At 39.2% G+C, this 21,585-nt stretch overlaps 1 protein-coding gene across 2 annotated transcripts in view; it reads left to right on the forward strand.

Annotated features, from left to right (window-relative positions):
- The first annotated feature begins 4,059 nt into the window (after positions 1 to 4,059).
- Positions 4,060 to 21,585, forward strand: part of tbc1d9 (TBC1 domain family, member 9 (with GRAM domain)) — a 109,564-nt gene continuing 92,038 nt past the window's right edge. For both annotated transcript variants that reach the window (XM_051928109.1, XM_051928110.1), the window contains exon 1: positions 4,060 to 4,654. In XM_051928109.1, coding sequence (XP_051784069.1) covers positions 4,534 to 4,654 — 121 coding nt within the window. In that variant the 5' untranslated portion in view covers positions 4,060 to 4,533. The remainder of the gene's footprint in view (positions 4,655 to 21,585) is intronic.

A 21,585-nucleotide genomic window follows, 5' to 3' on the forward strand; every position in this document is an offset into this window, starting at 1 on the left:
ACAAGAATGATAATAATAATCATAATCCTCAAACTGTTGTAGCTTAGAAGACATCCACACTGCAAAATTAAGTCAAACAATCAAAACGGCAATAGGACTGCAGCTTTTAAATGCGTTGCTAAAGGCTAATGTAATTCAAACTGTAATCATCTACTAAATTAAAACTTGGGTTAAAATTTGTAAAATATAATTCGCCATTGATCACCACCATCTGTAAGATTTGCTTTTGGCAAGCTGAAAAAAAAAAGTTCTCCATAGACCCCTGTGACTATAAATTATGACAAAAAAAACCCCAAAAACTCTGAAATCGTACATTGATTGGATAATTAGATTCCATTATTTGCATACACAAGGATAAAGTAAAGAGGACTTTTGAGTAAATGCTAAGATTTACTTCAGTTGGCTAATCTTTTTTAACTATTTTCACAGAAGACAACAGTGGTGGATGATCGCAGAATCGTTTCCATAGTGAAGAGGAACCCCTTCACAACAGCCAACCAAGTGAACAACACTCTCCAGGGGGTAGGCGGGCGTATCGATATCCAAGTCTACCATAAAGAGAAGACTGCATGAAAGTAAATACAGAGGGTGCACTGCAAGGTGCAAGCCACTCATAAGCCTCAAGAATAGAAAGGCTAGATTGGACTTTGCTAAAGAACATCTAAAAAAGCCAGCAGAGTTCTGGAAAAACATTCTTTGGACAGATGAAACCAAGATCAACCTCTACCACAATGATGGCAAGAAAAAAGTATGGAGAAGGCGTGGAACAGCTCATTATCCAAAGCATAGCACATCATCTGTAAAACACGGTGGAGGGAGGCAGTGTGATGGCTGCCAGTGGCACTGGGACACTCGTGTTTACTGATGATGTGACACAGGACAGAAGCAGACGAATGAATTCTGAGGTGTTCAGAGACATACTGTCTGCTCAAATCCAGCTAAATACAGCAGTCAAATTGATTCATGATACAGATGGACAATGACCCAAAACATACAGCCAAAGTAACCCAGGAGTTTATTAAAGCAAAGAAGTGGAAAATTCTTGAACGGCCAAGTCAGTAACCTGATCTTAACCCAACCGAGCAGGCATTTCACTTGTTGAAGACTAAACTTCAGACAGAAAGGCCCACAAACAAACAGCAACTGAAAGTAACCGCTGCAGTAAAGGCCTGGCAGAGCATTAAAAAGGAGGAAACTCAGCATCTGGTGATGTCCAGGAGTTCAAGACTTCAGGCTGTCATTGCCAGCAAAGGGTTTTCAACCAAGTATTAGAAATGAACATTTGATTTCCAGTGATTTAATTTGTCCAATTACTTTTGAGCCCCTGAAATGAAGGGATTGTGTTCACAAAATGCTTTAGTTGCCTCACATTTTTATGTAATCGTTTTGTTCACCCCACTGAATTAAAGCTGAAAGTCTGCACTTCAACTGCATCGGAGTTGTTTCATTTAAAATTCATTGTGGTGATGTACAGAACCAAAATTAGAAAAAAGTGGTCTCTGTCCAAATATTTATGGACCTAACTCTATCTATCTATCTATCTATCTATCTATCTATCTATCTATCTATCTATCTATCTATCTAAAGAACTACCTTTTTAAATTAATTTAAATGAAATGTATAGATTAAAGAACTACCTTCTTAAAAATTGCATATAAACTGTCACCATTATTATAAGGTACCTGGTTTTTTTTTTTAGTGACACAAATAAAGAGCTACAATGCCACCCCAAAATGAATGGAGATAATAAATTTTTTTTTTTTTTTACTTGACAGAAATGTTACATTTAAAACTAAATAAATAAAATCGGGTGGCATGGTGGCGCAGTGGGTAGCGCTGCTGCCTCGCAGTAAGGTTCACTTCCCGGGTCCTCCCTGCGTGGAGTTTGCATGTTCTCCTTGTGTCTGCGTGGGTTTCCTCCCTGCGTTAGCTGGGATTGGCTCCAGCAGATCCCCGTGACCCTGTAGGTAGGATATAGCGGGTTGGATAATGGATGGATGGATAAATAAAATCTGCTAGTACAGCCCAATTGCTACATGTCACCCCTCATGAGCATATTTTTCTTAGACAGTCTTATGAACAGATGTCTCTAAAAGAAATCCCCCTGGCAAGTTTGATTTCTTAATTCACTGTTTGGTGTTTAAACCCTCCATATATCACTGTCCCCTCTCGTGTCTCCAGGTTTCCATGTACAAGTCATGTGATGATTCCACTCACAGCAAAGAGGATGGCAGGGCGCCATTTACAGCTTTGCCTAGGGCAGAAAAAAATGGTAGAGCAGGCCGTGCTGTCGTGATAGGTAAAACACGAGACATCACATAGATGATGAGCCTCCTTTCTGTTTGCAATGTCCAAAACCTTTCATTATTCCTTATTGCTGCACTGTATGGATTGTACTTCTGGATGAGCACTCATTGGTTCTCAGCTCTCACACACACAGAAGTCACCCCTACGACTTAACACAAAATCACATCTGCTACATCCCCAAAAATGTGCATTATAGGTTGATTGGCATTTTCATTTTGACCTCAGGTGGTGTGTGGGTGGATGGACTAACCCCATGTCCAGGAATATTCCCTGCCTTGCCCTCAGTGCTGTTGGGATATGATCTGGCCCCTGCAACCCAGTTTTGGATTATGCAAATTTAAGAATCACTTACTAAATTAAGTTGACCTTGTAAATAAAGATTCATTAATCAAGATCCAGACATTTAATGACATCTTGGACACAGCCATCAGCGATGTGTCTGTCTGCAGGGAGAGTGTCGACTTTGTTGAGAGGTTTACTTACCTTGGCATTGACATTCATGTCTCTGGTGACTCTTCCTATGAAGTCAGTAGACAGATTGGGAGAGCATGGGGGGGGGGGTCATGAGGTTGCTGGAAAGGGGTGTGTGGCGCTCCTGATATCTCTGCCAAAGGATGACGGTCCAAGTCTTTAGAGTCCTGGCGCTTCCTGTCTTGCTATATGATTGTGAGACATGGACGTTATCCAGTGGCCTGAGACAAGGACTGGACTCCTTCAGTACTGTGTCTCTTTGGAGAATCTTTGGGTACCGCTGGTTTGATTTTGTGTCAAATGAGCGGTTGCTCATGGAGTCCAGAATGAGGCACATTGCCTGTATTGTGAGGGAGCGTCAGTCACAGCACTACGGCCATGTGGCGCGATTCCCTAAGGGTGATCCGGCTCGCAGGATCCTCATTGTTGAGGACCCGAGTGGCTGGACCAGGCCAAGAGGTCGTCCACGTAACAACTGGCTGCGGCAGATAGAGGGTCATTTCTGGAGAGTGGGTCTGGATCACGTGTCTGCATGGGGGGTTGCCAAACAGGATCCATGTGGTGTGTGTGACAATACGCTGCACCAGTGCAATGCTCCCCAACTTCACCTGACCTGTAAGTTAGTGTGAATTACATTGTTCAATCTTGTTGGAATTATACTCAGTTCATAATTAATGGGATTTTTTGTTATTATTAGATAAGAGTATGCGGTGGGCTGGCGCCCTGCCCGGGGTTTCTTCCTGCCTTGCGCCCTGTGTTGGCTGAGATTGGCTCCAGCAGACACCCCCCCCCACCGTGACACTGTAGTTAGGATTTTGTGGGTTAGATAATGGATGGATGGATAGATAAGATTAGATACATTTAATTAATCCCATTGGGATATTCAGATGCATGCATCAGAAGAAACATAAAAAACAAAGATACAGACTCAACTGTTACACTTACAAGTAAAAGTAGTAAGTTTATCCAACGAATTTTCTTTTTGAAGGTATCTTAGCCTCAGAAACTTTCTGCTCACCCCTCAAGACATGTATGAGTGACTGTTTCCTGCCTTGCGCCCGATGCAATTTGGATCTGTGCTCCCCCAGGCCACAGCACTCACTACATTTAAGGAGATTAAGCCAATACAAATATGTAAAAAAAAACGTTGCGCCTGACAAGCCGGCCTTCACTGTTTGTGTTTCCATAGTAATGCAAATTGTGCGTGAAAACCTTCCTTACGGCAGACCTGCCTGCCCCGCCCATTCCCGCCCAGCAGGACACGCCCCCACCTCCTAATCCCAGTGACGCGCGGAGCGTGCTGCAGCCCCGTGACGCGCTTTGTTGATATTGCGGCTAGCTCGGGGGTTGAGTGGTTCTCCGTCGCCCCCTTTTATTTTTTTGATGGTTTGTTTTGTTTATTTCGCCTTCGGACGCCCACCCCCAGGCTGCTCTTTGTTTTATTATACCTTTGTGGCTTTGGCAAGTCATTAGCTGATGATTCGAGCCATGTAGTGCGTAGCTCCGTGTCATTGATTCCAGCGGGGATTGCAGGCGGCTCCGGTCAGGGTGTGCGCTGGTCGGCGGAGAACGGCACTTTATATATTTATTTATTTGGCCATAATCCTCGTGCACTTGTCGCCTATCGGGGAGTCACACTGTCCTTGGTCACGTTAGGGCCCCGGTAATGTCGTAATGTAATCTCGCGCTTCACGCGGACGCTCCTGTTGTTTTTGCCTTCGCAGCGCGTATGCATCCACGACGCCACCTGTGAAGATGTGGGTGCATCCCGACGAGGTACTGCTGGCCAACGCGCTGTGGTTCACCGAGAGAGCCAACCCTTACTTCATCCTGCAGAGGAGGAAGGGACACGGAGAAGGCGGCGGCGGACTGGCAGGTAGGTGCAAATCGTACGGGGTTTCTCCTTTGGTATGATGCAAGGCACGGTGGTAAGAGCCTTGGCCTTAACGAACACAGAGGACGCCTGGTTCATTATGCCAATGCACCGCATTAAAGAGGCACTTTTTGCCAAAGAAGCAAAGGTTTCGGGTACGAATTACCCTTTTTTGTTATTGTGATAACCTCTCGTGTTCGCTTTTTGCCAGCCGTGCAGGCCAGCAAATTCCAGTCCAAAAACGCACCATATCCACATACGTTAGCACGCAAAGCTTTAAATTGTATATTGGGTGGTATTTTAAATGGCGTTAACAAAGCTGGCTCGATCTTAATATAGTTTCATTAATATCAACTTTAGGTTCAACTTAATCAAATATAAACACTAGTCAAAGCAATAAAAGTAAAAAAATCAGGTAGAGCTATAAATGCAAAATAAAAGTAGATAAAAGTCGTAACTATGAGGCATACGTCATAATCTGCTGGAGCAATTCATAATAAAGAGTAACTACAGTATAGTTTTATAACAATATCAAATATAATTTAAATTAATATTGAAAAATAATGCATTGCAGAAATGATACGCCCAAAGAAATTTAGCAGTCTAAATGTAAATGAAAATTACTGTGACACTACTAACACGCTGGTGTCATAATTTTAAGTGGGCAGAAATTAAAATCCGCAAGAGATACCTCATTTTATAATACAATCATATAAACTGATAAGATCTTAATTGGGATTTCTAAAACCCAAAATTGCCACAAAAATGTCCTAGTGTATGCAAATTAAAAAGCATCCATACAAACCTTTCATTTTGTACATGCTGTACTTTATCAATTTCAATTTTTTTCCTTCCCCAGTAAGGAGAAACACTTATATGAAAGCAATAATATACAAAATCCATTAGATTAAACTAAACCTGAGTAAAAAACAAAAATCTTAACACCTAAGGAAAAACAATATACCACAACTAAAATAAATGAAGAAGCATCTGAAGACTCCTGTTTGGTAAATTTCTATCTACACGACATTGGTTGTTGCATTTTTTGGTAAATTTCTATGTACATGGCATTGGTTGTTGCATTTTTGTACCCTCGTCCTGGAACTGTAACATTTGTTCCTAAACAGTCCTCTAGACTGATGTTCACACGGTTATGTTGACCTCTATTGTAAGTCGCTTTGGATAAAAATGTCTGCTGAGCAAATAAAGGTAAAATAAGAATGACAATGACCTAAGGATATTGATATACATTAGCGGAACAGCAATGTAGAAAGACTATTGAGAGCAAGCAGTAGGGTTGTGACTAAAACATGGAAATGCATTGTATTGATTTTTCTGTGGACTATCATGAAACACCACATTTGTGTCTCTATTTCCGGTATCACTTATTTAAATGTGACCTTCACCTCACTGGCCTGACATCATAATTGCTGTAGTATGTTCAGTGAATAATCTATGGCAACACCTGCTCTACTAAAGGACTTTACCAATGTTGTTGTAAAGGGGGGTCATTTTCACAGATTGCTAAGACTTTATGGCTCACAGTCAGTTATCAGCGACCAAGAGCATCTGTATGGACCTGTGCCAGTAGATGCATCCCACCCTGGAGAGCTCTGCTGTGAGCCGACTTGTTATTCGTGTGTAGGGGCTTCCAGACCGATTCAGAGTATCTTAAGCTGCTTCCAGTTCAAATGAATGTTCTCATTTAAGTGTCTTCATCAGTTTTCACTCTGGGGAAAGATGAGGAAAGATCTCAAGGTCTGATTATTATCAAGCTGTCAATCTATCTAGTGTCTTTTCTATCTATGGATCTATCTATCAATCAGTCTATTATATAGTGCCTTTCCCTTCTATCTATCTATAGATCTATCTGAGCAGAACAAGGGATTCTCTAACCTGATTAATGTTATGGATTGCATGCATGTTACCTTACAAGCACCTTCAGAGAATAAACACAGTAATGTGATTAGACTTGGCCAACATTCAGTGTAGATTCAGATCATGTACTCTTTTCATTTATCATTTTAACAGAGTTAATTGTGGATGATTTGTCACCACGTGTATGACATTATAGCCTACCAGATAAGGATAACTAAGGATGATCTTTGGGTGGAGTGACATGCTTGTTCATATGTGCACAAATTTAAGGCAATTTGTAATTTATAAGCAGACAGTGAGTGAGGGGGATTATAATAAGGATAATTCCGTACAAGCTTTAATAAATAAGGCCCCAGGTCTTTGAGGATCATCAAATTAACCTGATATGGGGTGGCTCAGCAGGAAGCTCCACAACTGTTTTAAATTTGCTTGTGTAGATTACTCTTTAAAGATTTTCCTGACTGTTTTAACGTGGTCCATCCCCCCTGGGGGGCTGCTGTATAGGTAATGTGGTCATGTTTTTGCTTTGATTTGTGTTCATAAGTATGCCTCCTCATGTAGTAGCTCAGTTTTTTGTTTGTGTAGCACATCTCTGCCCTTGATTGGCAACTGTAAATTGGCCTTGTATTTTTGAGTGTGTGAGTAAGTGTGCTCTGTAATAATACACTAGCACTGTGTAAGACTTTAGTGATTTGCACCTGATGCAGCTTCAATATAGGAGTAAGGAGCTTCAGGAATTGGAAATAAAGTTACTCTTAAAGTGGTGGACATTTTTTGTTGGATGAAATTCAAACATGAGATCTGTTTGCTTGGTATGGTGTTCTCTCTAGAGATTTCTGAATGATTCAAGATCTACTGAGGGGCTGATTGTGATTTTGTGTTTACTGTGCAGCTATGTTACATTGTACACGCTCAGTTTGAAGGATTACAGTTTGTCAGGATTGTCCATGCAAGCTAATTGTGTGAACACTCCCAATTAATTGATCTCCTTATTTAGTTAAATGCGTTAGATTTATCATTTTGATTTAAGCTTCTAACTAATACAGGTGTGCGTCTGATTTGTTGCTGGGATTTGTAATCTGTTTATATCCATCCATTTTGTATTTGTTTTATTCAATACATTTTTAGTGAGGAGTCTCTTGGCAGCAGATGTTTCAAGGCAGGAAGCAACCCTGCACAAGGTTGCCCATCCATTGCTTTCCTTTTTTTCAGTTACAGTTACAGTTATCAAATGCTGCAAGTTTTTAAAGTGGAGACGTTCAGCATGAGCTATAAAGAGGTAACTTCCACTTGTCATTCATATAGCAGTGCCCATTTGCCGAGGTAAATAAGTCATCTTCCTGAAAGGCTATGGTTTTGAGATCTTAACAATACGTATCAGTTCTTATGTTTTGAAGAAAACTTTAATTAACCTTGGGGCAGTATGGTGTTAAGATGATACGTGTTGTTGCCTAATAGCCCTAGAAGAATAAATTGATATTCCAGGCCAGTCATTGTTTGTGTGAATTTTATACTTTACTAGCCGTCCCCTGCGGCTCCGCCCGTGTAGTAGTGAAACAGGACAAACTTTAAAAATTAATAAACAAAAAGGTATCACTAGCTAGGCGGAGGCAAGGTACACACCAAAACGCAGAGGTAGACCAACTCCCCACTCCTGACGTCACACTTCCCAGCCCTTCCCATAGCCTGCAGCCTCTCTCTCGGATTAGTGCGAAGTCGTAAAATCAACCGAAATGTTCAAGCAAATTCTAGAAAAAAAAATGATGTAAATCCGTTAAGTAGTTCTCTCATTCGTGAGCTAAGCAGATGTAAGGTACGCTCTGAGGCTGGCGTGCGAGTGAGGAGGGCCCCGCCCCACCTCCCCTCGGCCCGCTGTATCCCTCTCGTATTCGTGCAAATAAATCGGTACAGCAAGCAAACTATTATACTGGGCCCAATGAGAGAAGTCGCATAATCAAGCAGAATGTTCAAGCAAATTGTAGAAATAAAACCCAATCTAAATTCGTTAAGTAGTTCTATCGTAAAAAGTGGACAGACATACAGACGTTGGATTTTATATATATTGGGGGGGCTCTGCCCCCAGCTCACTTTGCTCGGCAACCCCGTGCGGGCCCTATGTGCTAGTTCTTTCCCAGATCTGCTGCTTACAACAATCGTGCTATGCTTTTGGATAAACACGAATATCAACTCTGTCTTTGATATCTCTGTTTTTCGAAACCATTATCCCTGACAATTCGTCACATGTTGGTTTATTATATAAGTGAGCGTGATCTTTCATATTCTTATAGAAATCCAAGAAAACGTCTTTGTGTTTTTCAGATAAGTTTCATGAAAAGTGCGATACTTTTGGACGTATGGATTTGTATCCATATTGGCTGTAGAATTTCTAATACGTCCAAACATTTAACTCTTTCGATTCCATGTTGCATTGCTTCTCCCGTAAATATAAACCTGACCGAATTGTGGTTTCTTTGAAATTAAACTTGTCATAGCTTTAATTGTTGTGGGACCACAGATTCTCATAACGTATGGTCCTGAATCGTGTAAATCTATGTTTTGAGCATTGAATGATGCGAACACGAACAGATTATTGTAGATTCAGATACTTTTGCCTGTAGAGTGTGTGGATTTCATTTTCACCAAATAAAAAAGTCTTTTTTTTTTTCTCGCGAATACGCCTCTTCATTGGGAAGAAACACTACATTTCCATGATGGTAACACGAATTAGCCGATCAACAAGTCTCCGACTTAAACTTCAAAGCCAAACAATATCTACATACTTCTGTTATATCATCTATGTCCATATATTTGATCTCCTTTCGCTGTTTCATTATTTCACCAAGTAATAATTTCCGTTTGTTAGCGCTACTGCGATGTTTACTATCAGTTTTTTAAGACTTTTGAATTTTAGTACTTTCATAATCTCTAAACTGCTCTGCATGTGTATCACTCCAACGTTTTGAACCTCTTTACGACATTCTACTTTGTCTTCTACTCTTTGTCTTTTCTTCTTCTACTGTTTGTCTTTTATTTCTGTCCTCCACTTGGACCTGTTAGGTTTTCAGTTCATCTCTTGGCACAAAGTCTTATCTTGCGGGACTTGAAATTATCTCTCTGAAAATGTCTCGTCTCTCTGAAAAAGTCTTGCCTCATCCCAAGATTTTTTTATTTGATAGAGAGATATGAGAGAGTGATTTGTCCCCAAGGGGAAATTTAACATTTTACAGAAGCTCCCTATTATAAATACAATCGGTATTATAAATACATACATATGCAGTAATTAAACAACAGTACTGTCAATGCCAGGTTTACAGGTGGCAGTGAGATGAGGTCAGACCTGCTCAGATTGTATGATGGTGGTTTAAAGATGAGTGAGTAAGGTCAAATGGCAACTGTACAAAAAAATTTGTGTGAAGGGGTCATGTTATTGGGGGTTACTGTCTTATCTGTGGTCGGTTCCTGCCTCACACCTACTGCATGAAAGGGTCCACTTTAGCCACATCTGAGATTGGAATAGGTAGGTACAAAACATGGAAATGCTGGAATGTAGTCACTTTGTGGAAAAGTTAAATAAAGAGGATAATTTAAGAGGAGGTTCTATTGTAGGCTTTGCGACCGAGTGACGAAGATGAATAACATAGTTAAAAATTTGCGTTGGCTCCAGAGTTCCATGATGTGCGTTGTAGTACACCTGTTTTCCTTTTTCTCTTGAAGTGACATTGCTCCTTTTGGCTACTCTTTTTCTTTTAGATATTACTGTTCTCTTCTTTGTTTGTGTGCATTGAATGGATTGTACTTTTAAATGAGCACTCATTGACTGTGTATTCTCACGCACAGGATTTTGCCCCTATGGCTTGTGACAAAACCAGACCTGTTTGCTTTTGTTGTGGCTAGTCACAGAGTGCTATGACTGAAATGCTGGGAAAGTTTCACTATGGGTACCTGTCTTGCATTCATCAATGTGCCCACACTGTGACTGTCCACACCTCACTATGATTAGTAAATTAGTAAAGTCTGTGACTGAATATTGGTGGCAAACTTGTATTGTGATGCCGTTTCATAGACCTATTCTTGCCTTGTGTTGCTTAGTCTTTTCAGTACATGTTCAAGCTTACTGTAATGGGTTCATAGTGCAATGAAATTCTTACTGGCAGGCCCCCTCAAAACAGTTGCAGTAATATGAGCGCAAGTCAAAAACTGCAGTTTTGTGACAATTTTGTTTGGGTTCGTTGAACAGCTTTCCCCATGCACAGTATAAAACATTTTGTGTCTGTGGTCACAGTGGTAAAGTTTCGACCTCGATCAGTCAGTTTCTCTTGTCGTTTTCTAGATGTACACATGGCCTCTCCACTCTGCATTTGCACCAAAGAAGAACAGCAACCAGTGAGAGCTGCTTTTTATATGCTGAAGGTATACTGTAGCCAAAATCCATAGAAGGCTTTCTGCACAATATGGATACTCTGTTTTACCACAAAGCGTTTACGAATGGATTGAGAAGTTCAAAAATGGTAATAGAAGTGTTGAGCACGAAGAAGGATCGGCATGCCCGTCCACGTCCAGTACAGACAGCAATATTGAGCATCTGTACCTGAACTGATGAATAAAAGTAGATTACTGCTTGTTGCTCTTCTTCACTGGTGCAAATGCAGAGTGGAGGGGCCATGTGTACAACTAGAAAAGAACAAGAGAAACTGACTGATCAAAGGTTGAAACTTTTCCAATGTGACCACAGACACAGCATGTTTCCAGATGTGCTTGGGGAAAGCTGTATCAACAACCCAAACAAAATATGACAAAAGTGTGGATAGTTGTTGTCTTGCCCTCGTAAAATACCAGTAAAGGACACTCACATGGGATCGAGTGAAATACACAAAAAAATATACAGTATATGCAGGGGTGGGCAAAAGTAGGTTTACAGCTGAGTATAAAAAACACAGTTTATTCTAGTGTTATTTATTAATGTTTGTATTTATCTGTATTTATTGTGTTGTTTTCTTAAACTACTGAGTTGTTAAAGCTATTGTTATAATTATAACCTGCATGTCTTTTCCATACCAAGTTAAGTTAATCCTACGTGTGTTTGAATGTATGTATGTATAATATATATTATACACACACACACTAGGGGGCTTACCCCCTGCTCGCTTTGCTTGCCAACCCCCCCTTTTCTGTGCTACGTGCCAGCCACTTCACGTCTCTGCCACTCGTATTGTGAAGAAGGGGGCTGAATGCACCCCAAGGAGAAGCGGTCGCTCCTCCGAAACCCTCCTTAAACAGTGATACAATGGGAAACCAATACATTTTTTTTTTTTTTTTAAACCGCCTCTTTGCTTGATCAGCTACTGGTTTGCTGCCGTGCCACATGACCTTCATCTCATGCGGCACTTCGAACATTTAAAAGCCTGTACAGCAGCTGTCTTTGTTATCTACTCTTTGTCTTTTATTTCCGGCCCCGGGCATGGTTAAGTCTCTTGGCACAAAGTCTCTTCTCACGGGATGCGAGTTGTTGATATTTTTTAGTTTATAATTTAAAAACAGAATAATAATCTGAAAATCCCGATTTAAAGCGTGACAAAAAAGTGACATAAAAACGTCACATAAAATCATTGCACTTTTAGGCTTAGGATTTATATATATACAGTAATCCCTCGCTATATCGCGCTTCGCCTTTCGCGGCTTCACTCCATCGCGGATTTTATATGTAAGCATATTTAAATATATATCGCGGATTTTTCGCTGCTTCGCGGGTTTCTGCAGACAATGGGTCTTTTCATTTCTGGTACATGCTTCCTCAGTTGGTTTGCCCAGTTGATTTCATACAAAGGACGCTATTGGCAGATGGCTGAGAAGCTACCCAGCTTACTTTTCTCTTTCTCTTGCGCTGACTTTCTCTGATCCTGACGTAGGGGGATTGAGCAGGGGGGCTGTTCGCACACCTAGACGATACGGACGCTCGTCTAAAAATGCTGAAAGATTATCTTCACGTTGCTATCTTTTGTGCAGCTGCTTCCTGAAACGACATGCTGCATGGTGCTTCGCATACTTAAAACCCTCGATTTGTGCTTGAAAAACAAACTCTGTCTCTCTCTATCTCTCTCTCTCTTTGTCTGCTCCTGGAGGGGGTGTGAGCTGCCGCCTTCAACCGCTTTGTGCCGCGGTGCTTCGCATACTTAAGCCAAACAGCCCTATTGATTTGTTTGCTTTTCTCTCTATCTCTGTGACAGTCACTGCTCCTGACACGCACTCCTTTGAAGAGGAAGATATGTTTGCATTCTTTTAATTGTGAGACTGAACTGTCATCTCTGTCTTGTCATGGAGCACAGTTTAAACTTTTGAAAAAGAGACAAATGTTTGTTTGCAGTGTTTGAATAACGTTCCTGTCTCTCTACAGCCTCCTGTGTTTCTGCGCAAATCTGTGACCCAAGCATGACAATATAAAAATAACCATATAAACATATGGTTTCTACTTCGCGGATTTTCTTATTTCGCGGGTGGCTCTGGAACGCAACCCCCGCGATGGAGGAGGGATTACTGTATATATATATATATATATATATATATATGAGAGAGAGATTGATGAGGTATATTACATAATATAATATACCTCATCGATTTACCTGTGAAGCATGTTAAGCTTGCTAGATTATCATTACTTTGATCAGCCTGATTGCCTTCATTTATGTAATGGGACAACAGTTATATATAAAATGTTCCCCAGTGTCCAGTGATATATAACTTTTCAATACTTTTAAATGGTTTGTTTAAACACAGTAAGATAAATGTCTGCTTTAAGTGCAGCAAAATCTGCATGAACCAAAGCAATTGCACTTCCTTGTTTGTCCTTAAGAAACGTACTGATATAGCACTTTTGTGTACATAATGGATTCCGTTTATAAATGAGTGTTTTTGTTGACTGAAAATAAAAAACATCAACGATAGATTGGCAGTGCTGAACAGCATTATAATTTTTAAAAGGAATATTGAAGATTTACAACAACAACAACAACAACAACATTTATTTATATAGCACATTTTCATACAAAAAGTAGCTCAAAGTGCTTTACATAATGAAGAAAAGAAGAATAAAAGACAAATAAGAAATTAAAATAAGACAACCTTAGTTAACATAAAAAGGAGTAAGGTCCGATGGCCAGGGTGGACAGAAAAAACAAAAAAAAAACTCCAGAAGGCTGGAGAAAAAAAATAAAATCTGTAGGGGTTCCAGGCCACGAGACCGCCCAGTCCCCTTTGGGCATTCTACCTAACATAAATGAAATAGTCCTCTTTGTAGTTAGGGTTCTCACGGAGTCACTTTATGCTGATGGTTATACAGACTTCTGGCTTTTAATCCATCCATCATTGTTGGAACATCATGGTGCTTTGGGTAGATGGTGGTGGCACAAGCCACCACCAATAGGACACCGGAAAAGGAAACAGAAGAGAGAGTAGGGGTTAGTACAAATTTTGAATGAATAGTTATTATAATGAATTGGATATACAGAGTGTCAGGATTAAATTACAGTGAAGTTATGAGAAGGCCATGTTAAAGTAATGTGTTTTCAGCAGTTTTTTTAAAGTGCTCCACTGTATTAGCCTGGCGAATTCCTACTGGCAGGCTATTCCAGATTTTAGGTGCATAACAGCAGAAGGCCGCCTCACCACTTCTTTTAAGTTTTGATCTTGGAATTCTAAGGAGACACTCAGTTGAGGATCTGAGGTTGCGATTTGGAATATAAGGTGTCAGACATTCCGATATATAAGACGGGGCGAGATTATTTAAAGCTTTATAAACCATAAGCAGAATTTTAAAGTCAATTCTGAATGACACAGGTAACCAGTGTAGTGACATCAAAACTGGAGAAATGTGTTCGGATTTTCTTTTCCTGGCAAGGATTCTAGCAGCTGCATTCTGCACTAACTGCAAACGATTGATGTCTTTTTTGGGTAGTCCTGAGAGGAGTGCATTACAGTAATCTAGCCGACTAAAGACAAACGCATGAACTAATTTCTCTGCATCTTTCGATGATATAAGAGGTCTAACTTTTGCTATGTTCCTTAGGTGAAAAAATGCTGTCCTAGTGATTTTATTAATATGCGATTTAAAATTCAGATTACAATCAACGGTTACCCCTAAGCTTTTTACCTCCGATTTGACTTTTAATCCTAATGCATCCAGTTTATTTCTAATAGCCTCATTGTATCCATTATTGCCAATCACTAAGATTTCGGTTTTTTCTTTATTTAATTTGAGAAAGTTACTATTCATCCATTCTGAGATACAGGTTAGACATTGTGTTAGCGAATCAAGAGATTTGGGGTCATCAGGTGCTATTGATAAATACAGCTGTGTGTCATCAGCATAGCTGTGGTAGCTCACGTTATGTCCCGAGATAATCTGACCTAATGGAAGCATGTAGATTGAGAAGAGCAGCGGACCCAGGATAGAGCCTTGTGGAACACCATATAGAATATCATGTGTCTTTGAGTTATAATTACCACAACTAACAAAGAATTTTCTCCCTGCCAGGTAGGATTCAAACCAGTTTAAGACACTGCCAGAGAGGCCCACCCATTGACTAAGGCGATTCTTAAGAATATTTAAGGAATGTGACCCTGCCAGGATTATTTAGGCAAAACATAAGAGGATGCTGGGCCCCTTTACCTGTCTAGACAGACAAGCATGGTAAACAGTGATGTGTCTGTATAATATTCCATTGACCTGCTACTTCAAGAAAAGGTCTGTTTTGTTTTGTAGTTAGCATTTGGCACAACTTCTGTGCACTTGACACATGGTAAACGGCCTATACAAATTATGTTGAGATGCTTTTACATTTTATATTTTCTTTTGTGGGTGTTATAGTTAAGTACACATAAACAACAGCCTTTCATCACCCTTACCACTGCCATTTATGGTTTTACATTGTACTGTGGAAGATCTGTGGTTGTGGGAGTACTTGGGTGAGAAGTTTTAAGGTGAAACATGTTTTTGTGGTGGTTTGAGGGTGTTTTTTTTTTTTTTTTTTTTTTTTAAACCATATTCAAGGAAACTTTTTAACTTTTTGGAACATGTTAAACAAAAAATGTCAACAGTTTCCTTGAAATGTTGTTTTTGTTCTTGCACAGTAGAGTTGCTTACTTTTGTTTTGCTAAACTATGTGACCTCTTTCATAAACCTTTTCTTTTTGATTTTGATATATATAGATTTTTTTTCCTTACACTATTCTGAAACATTAACGTTTTCAGATCATCTGATCCAGCTCTCTTGTTCAAGCACATTGGTGATTTTATTGTATTTCTATCGATACGTTCTGTTTTGTTTCAGTTCCTTTTTGATATTTGTCTATGTTGGTTAGTGGAAAAAATTTGTTTTTTTGTGTCTTACTTTTTCATGGTGTGTATTGTAAGTGAAGTGTTAAATGGAAGGACAAAGTTTGGTGAAGTGCAAGGAAGATGTGAAACTTGGTTTTTAGCAAGCACTGTACAGCTCCAGTGAGAATGCCAGGAGTTGTGGCTCTGAGTATAGGTCTTTCTTTGCTAGAAGCAAAGAGGGAGGCAGCGAGAAGTAGAGACGGAAGTGGTATCCTCCAAGACAAGTCTTCAAAGACAGTTCAGATTTCTGAGTCTCACACAAGCTTCTCCATTATAATATATATGGTCATCTTTGGACTTAGAAAGGGGACACACACCCCTGCCCTTTGAAATGGTTTACATTTACATGTGTGTATGCATACTTTGACTGGGGATGCCCCACTCCCCTGCTCTCAAAAAGTTCTTCACAAGTACATTCACACCTGCAGACTTTAAAGTGAGACCACCTACAACTGACAAAAAACATGAAAGACATACTTAAGTTAATGACATAAACATCTAATATTGATAATAATATGTACTAATTTAAATTCAAAAGAATATACACTTTCCTGTAGATTTGTATTTTACAATGACTATTAGTAAAAGCCAAGTTATTAGAAAAAGCAGGAGTTAATCTAATGCAGGAATGTTTTATTCATGGATAGTTGTGTATAGCATGCTCAAGAATAAGCAGCAACATAAAGTGATAATTGTTATTTATTATTGTTAGTTACCTTTATCCAAGGCAACTTGCCACATGTGAAATAATAAGATTGATTCAATTTCTTTTGTTTTTTCTGACTGGATCACATACAGGTTAAGTGACTTGCTCGTGTTCACATGATGTCAGTAGCAGGATTTGAACCTACCACCTGTGGGTTTGAAATCTTAGGTCCAAAGCCTTAACCAGTAGACCACACTGCCTGACAATAATATTTGCACTTGTTAAAAAATACAAATATTGTATACAGTAAAGTATTTACTGACTTGATTTTACAGTGTAATTTCTGGTATTATATAATGTTGGTCGTATAAGTTGAATGCGGAAGACTCACGCTATTGGTCCAAGCTATTATGATTTTCTAATGCCCACCTGAGAGAGTAATCACGGAGCACGGATACGGCAATGCACTGTATCAGTTGTGTGCTCCTAACCCCTCTCTCTCTCTCTCTCTCTCTCTCTCTCTCTATCTCATGTCTACGTGACCACACGGTTAGACCCAAACTATTCCAAAGCGACGTTTGCACTGATTTGTGTTTTTTGTATTTCACACCCTCATACACCTTTATCGTAAGAGCATCCCTTATCTACGATGGAGCATTCGATCAGAAGAAAATATGAAGCTGGTTTTAAATTAAACGTCACTGAAGAAGCAAAAGAAATTGGTAGCTGCGCTGCTGCAGCAAAATTCGATGCATCTGAGAAACTGATGCGAGATTGGAGGAGGCAAGAAAATGTTTTAAAAAAAAAAAATTCTAATTTAAGTGTCGCATTTTTGAATGGGCGTACAAGTCTGGGTCTGATTTTTTTATGATCGATTTTTTGGGTTTCAAGACCGAACTTAAACACGAGTATATACAGTACATCTGATTAATTGATGGCACTATAACAACACAATAACAAGAACAATTTGTTTATTTTATGGCCCAAAATCACGCAAGGTTTTTGTCCGCCACCCAGCCTTGACTCCCTAAGTAGACAAGTAAATCTTGGGAAAGGCCATTCACAGACAGACCTCCTTTCAGGAAGGTTGGGTGTGCAGTGGGTGTCAAAAAATGGGCAAATACAACACAAGTAATCCTCTTCATAGAGATGGCTAGATGGCTGTTCTTAGGGTACGTTCAACTGAAGTTGAGAGTCTTCAGCCGGGAGGGGTACCTCTTCTAGTAGCAGGCACATCATTCCACAGCTTCGGGGCCCTGTAGCAAAGCAAACCCCCCAAACTGTTATTTTGTTAATCATTGCCAGCCTGCTTATGATTCCATCTTGAGATCTTATTGTGTGCTCGGGTTTGTAAGTAATGATAAGTAAGTAAGCAGGGCCTTGATTATAGCCGAGGCCCAAGTTTTACAGTGGAGTCGGCTAACATGTCTAGTTTTAATATATGTACTACAGCTTTCTGTTTGCTGAATATTTATTCTCTTGCTTGTTTTCTGTAAAATGCTTTTATTTTATAAAGTACAAATCTTATGGCTGTTCAGTTTTACCTTTCTTTTTAAGTCACATGTTTGACAGAGTTTTCTGGTCATGGCAAGAAAAACATGCTAGTAAACATGAAATATCCTTTCTCTATATGGGGATATGTGATACGAGTGTGTGTGCACTACCTGAATGTTAGGTATTCTTGTGTCTCCTGTATATATAAGCATTGGAGCAACTATGATCTAGGAATGAACTGGAATTAAAAATAAAATAACAGTTTCTAGTTTGATTTCTAAATCCATAAATTAAAAAACTAACTGCACATACTTTTTTTTTTTTATGCATTGCCCTTCTTCTCATTAAGAAAGTATTTGCTGTATTCTGAAGGATGCTTGCAATCTGAAATGCATCTCTTGTTAGAAAATGCTGAAAGAGGATCATGCCCTTGCCAGTTTGTCTACTGAGACATTGTCTTTAAGTGTTGTCCTTGGAAAATAAATTGGCTTCCATCTGTTTTTGTTTTGCCACCAAGAAAGGGTTGGGGCATTCTCATTTTGAACTTTTAATTATGAAAATAGCTTTGTAATTGCATCTTGTATTTATTTCATTATATGCAAGCAGTCTGCCAATGCTTTATGGTGAATAAGAGAGCAAATTGATTATAAACCTGCAAAAGTGAGTTGAAAAATAGATGTTGCAGTATGACTGTGTTATAGTTTTAGGGTGAACTGAATTTGCTGGTTAGGTGTGTTCATTGGTGAATCCACCCTAGTGTGTGTTCATGTGTGTGTTCACCCTGTGATAGACTAGCACCCTGTCCAAGGATTTCTCCTGTCTTGTACCCGATGCATGCTGCTGGTCCAGCTTCCTCGTGACCCTGCTCAGGATAAACAAGTTTGAAAATGGATGGATGCGTGCTCTAACTAACCTCTTTGAACCTGAAGTGTTAATTATTTGAATAGTTGTAATACAACAAAGTCTTTCTGCTGTTGAAATGGTTGCTTGGAATGATATTCAAGTTTAATGTTACTGAAAGACTGCAAAGTCGTGATTTAGTCCAAGCAGTATTGTGCAGAGGTGTGTCACTACATAAACCCGGCAGCTGCTGTGTTGTGTACTGTAAATTGAAAACCGAACAGATGCGCTCTTACAAGCCCATGTTGTCCATGCCATTTCAGAAGCAGCTGTTTACAAATGATCTCTCGTGTAGAAGAAGACATCTTGGTGCACCTGCCAAGGTCACCCTCTTGCCTTTTGTTCCTTTTTTCAGATCTGTCAAAATTCAAGTTTCCTGACTGAATGATTAAAGGCACCCTAGAAGAACAGTTTAGATTAGACAGTTTTTATGTAACTGTACAAAGAGATCTATTTTTGGAGCATTTTTGGCGCACACACACACATAGCTAATGATGCACATTTACTGCAAGCTTTTCAAGCTTTTGATTTTGATTTTTTTCTTGTTAAAGATACCAAGTCTCACTGAGAGCTGTTTTATATGAATCTTGTTTGTGTCTGATACTGTAAACTGCTGGTGTCAACCTACTTAACCTATATTTTACTGAACTTTATATACACCTCCGTGTATACCTGGGATTTAAAAATTCAGATTTCATTGACAAAACAGGTAATCCGTCTTGTCAAATGCAAAGAGTTCTGGAAGGTTGTTTCTGGCAGTTTATTTGGTGTTTGAATCTGGATCACCTGTTACAGTAATAGGCCAATAGGATTTTCAGTAATTCAAAGGCCCTCAATATGAGCAGCATTCAGTACATTATTCTTCTAGCATGATTAAGCACTTGTTGGAATTTATGAAAAGGCAAGAGTTGGCTGAAGAGCTGTCGCATGCATTTTATACGAAAGCAATGGCTGTCATTGCCCGGTATAGGAGTCAAATGATTCCTTATTGTGTAAATCAGTATGAAATAGCTGAATGTGTGAATTAAAGCACCACGGCATGTCAGAAGGATCAGAAAATAAAATGAATGGTAGCTCATGTAGGTATGAAAGAAGCGCCTTTTATTTATTTATTTTTTTTTGAGAGACCTACTTCCTTACTTTATTTTCCTGCTTCTCTATTTAAAGGCTGCTGTATTGATTAACAGTACTAATGCCTTCATTTTCTTTTTCTCACCTTTTGCTTTGTAAAACACTAGTGTGTAGGTAACTAACTTAACTGATGGATACCTGACTACAAAACAACATAAAAGAAGTTCTGGAAGTTACTATGATGCCCGTCGTCTGTTTGCTGCTTAAGTAGACCATTTGATTTTGTAATTTTTTTTTCTTAGTGTCATTTTATGTTTCACGCTATGCTTGTTGCTTCCAGTTCCTTTATTTTCCTGTATAATTTCTTATAGCACAGCAAAATTTCCAAGTCATTTTGAACAGCGCTCATAAGGCCATAGGCTAAACTATAGTTAAGTGCTTGCATTTTGTCTATATGTTGTTCTGCACTTGCATTGCTGTTATCTTCAAAAAGATGCAATTATTATCTAAACCAAAATCGAGTCTTGAAAGGAACCAAACCAAATAAATGTTTAAAAATGGTGATTAGAGCAAGAATGGTTTGGCTACGGCAAGGATCCCCAGCCTGGTTCCTGGTTTTTCTTCAACAAATTTGCATCTGAGGTCCATATTTGTTGTTAATGAAATCTGTCACCTAATTATATGGCTCTTTAGTGCTTTTATTCTGTCTTTTTTGAGATATCCTCCAAGTGGGTTGTAGACTGAAGCACGTACCACTTCTTGGTACTTCACTTTTAGCTAATTTATTTACAATTGTGTGTTTTTTTGTTTTTTTTTTTAGTTTCACTTTACAATTTGATCTATATGGATGCAAGTCGGACCACATTAGCTGGTTATGACTTAGTCATTTGCATCTCATCATTAGATGCCAGCTGGTTACAAACAGTTCAATTAAAAATTCTGAATGCGGTTGCTTAAATGTTAAAGAAGCGATCAAGGTCATAGAAATAAAAACAGGAGTCATGCTTAATTTTGTCTCAAGTGCAGCTTCGTATTAAAACCTTACTTGCAACAACAACAATTTATTTCTTGTATAGCCCAAAATCTCACAAGGAATGCCTCAGTGGGCTTTAACAGGCACTGTTTTTTGACAGCCTAAAAAAACAAGAAACCTCGCCTCTTCACAGAGCTAGATGGCCAGTCTATCATTGTCCCCTCAGAAATGCTATTCAACAATATGAATGACTTTGTTCTTGCACTGCGCTCCTAATCAAGTACAGGTGAAGAGCTCCACGACCACACTCGAGACAAAGATAAGAATAGATTATACCACTCACCAAACTGGCAAAACAAACATATTTCTACTGAACTCAAGATACAATTTTTTCAGTGCCTTTATGCTTCAGCATTCTCCTTTATAGCACTGAAACATGTACCCTCAATGAACGAATCAAAATACTGTAATGCTAGATTGCTACACAATAAACCGCTACAGAATCATGCTCAAAATAAGACACAGTGACTGTTTTTCGAACAAAACAAAATACAAAGAAGTCAAGCAGGAACAAGTCTCAAATCTTTATGAAATGATTTGAAG

This window comes from Erpetoichthys calabaricus, chromosome 5 (assembly GCF_900747795.2).
Source record: "Erpetoichthys calabaricus chromosome 5, fErpCal1.3, whole genome shotgun sequence".
NCBI classification, from domain to species: domain Eukaryota; kingdom Metazoa; phylum Chordata; class Cladistia; order Polypteriformes; family Polypteridae; genus Erpetoichthys; species Erpetoichthys calabaricus.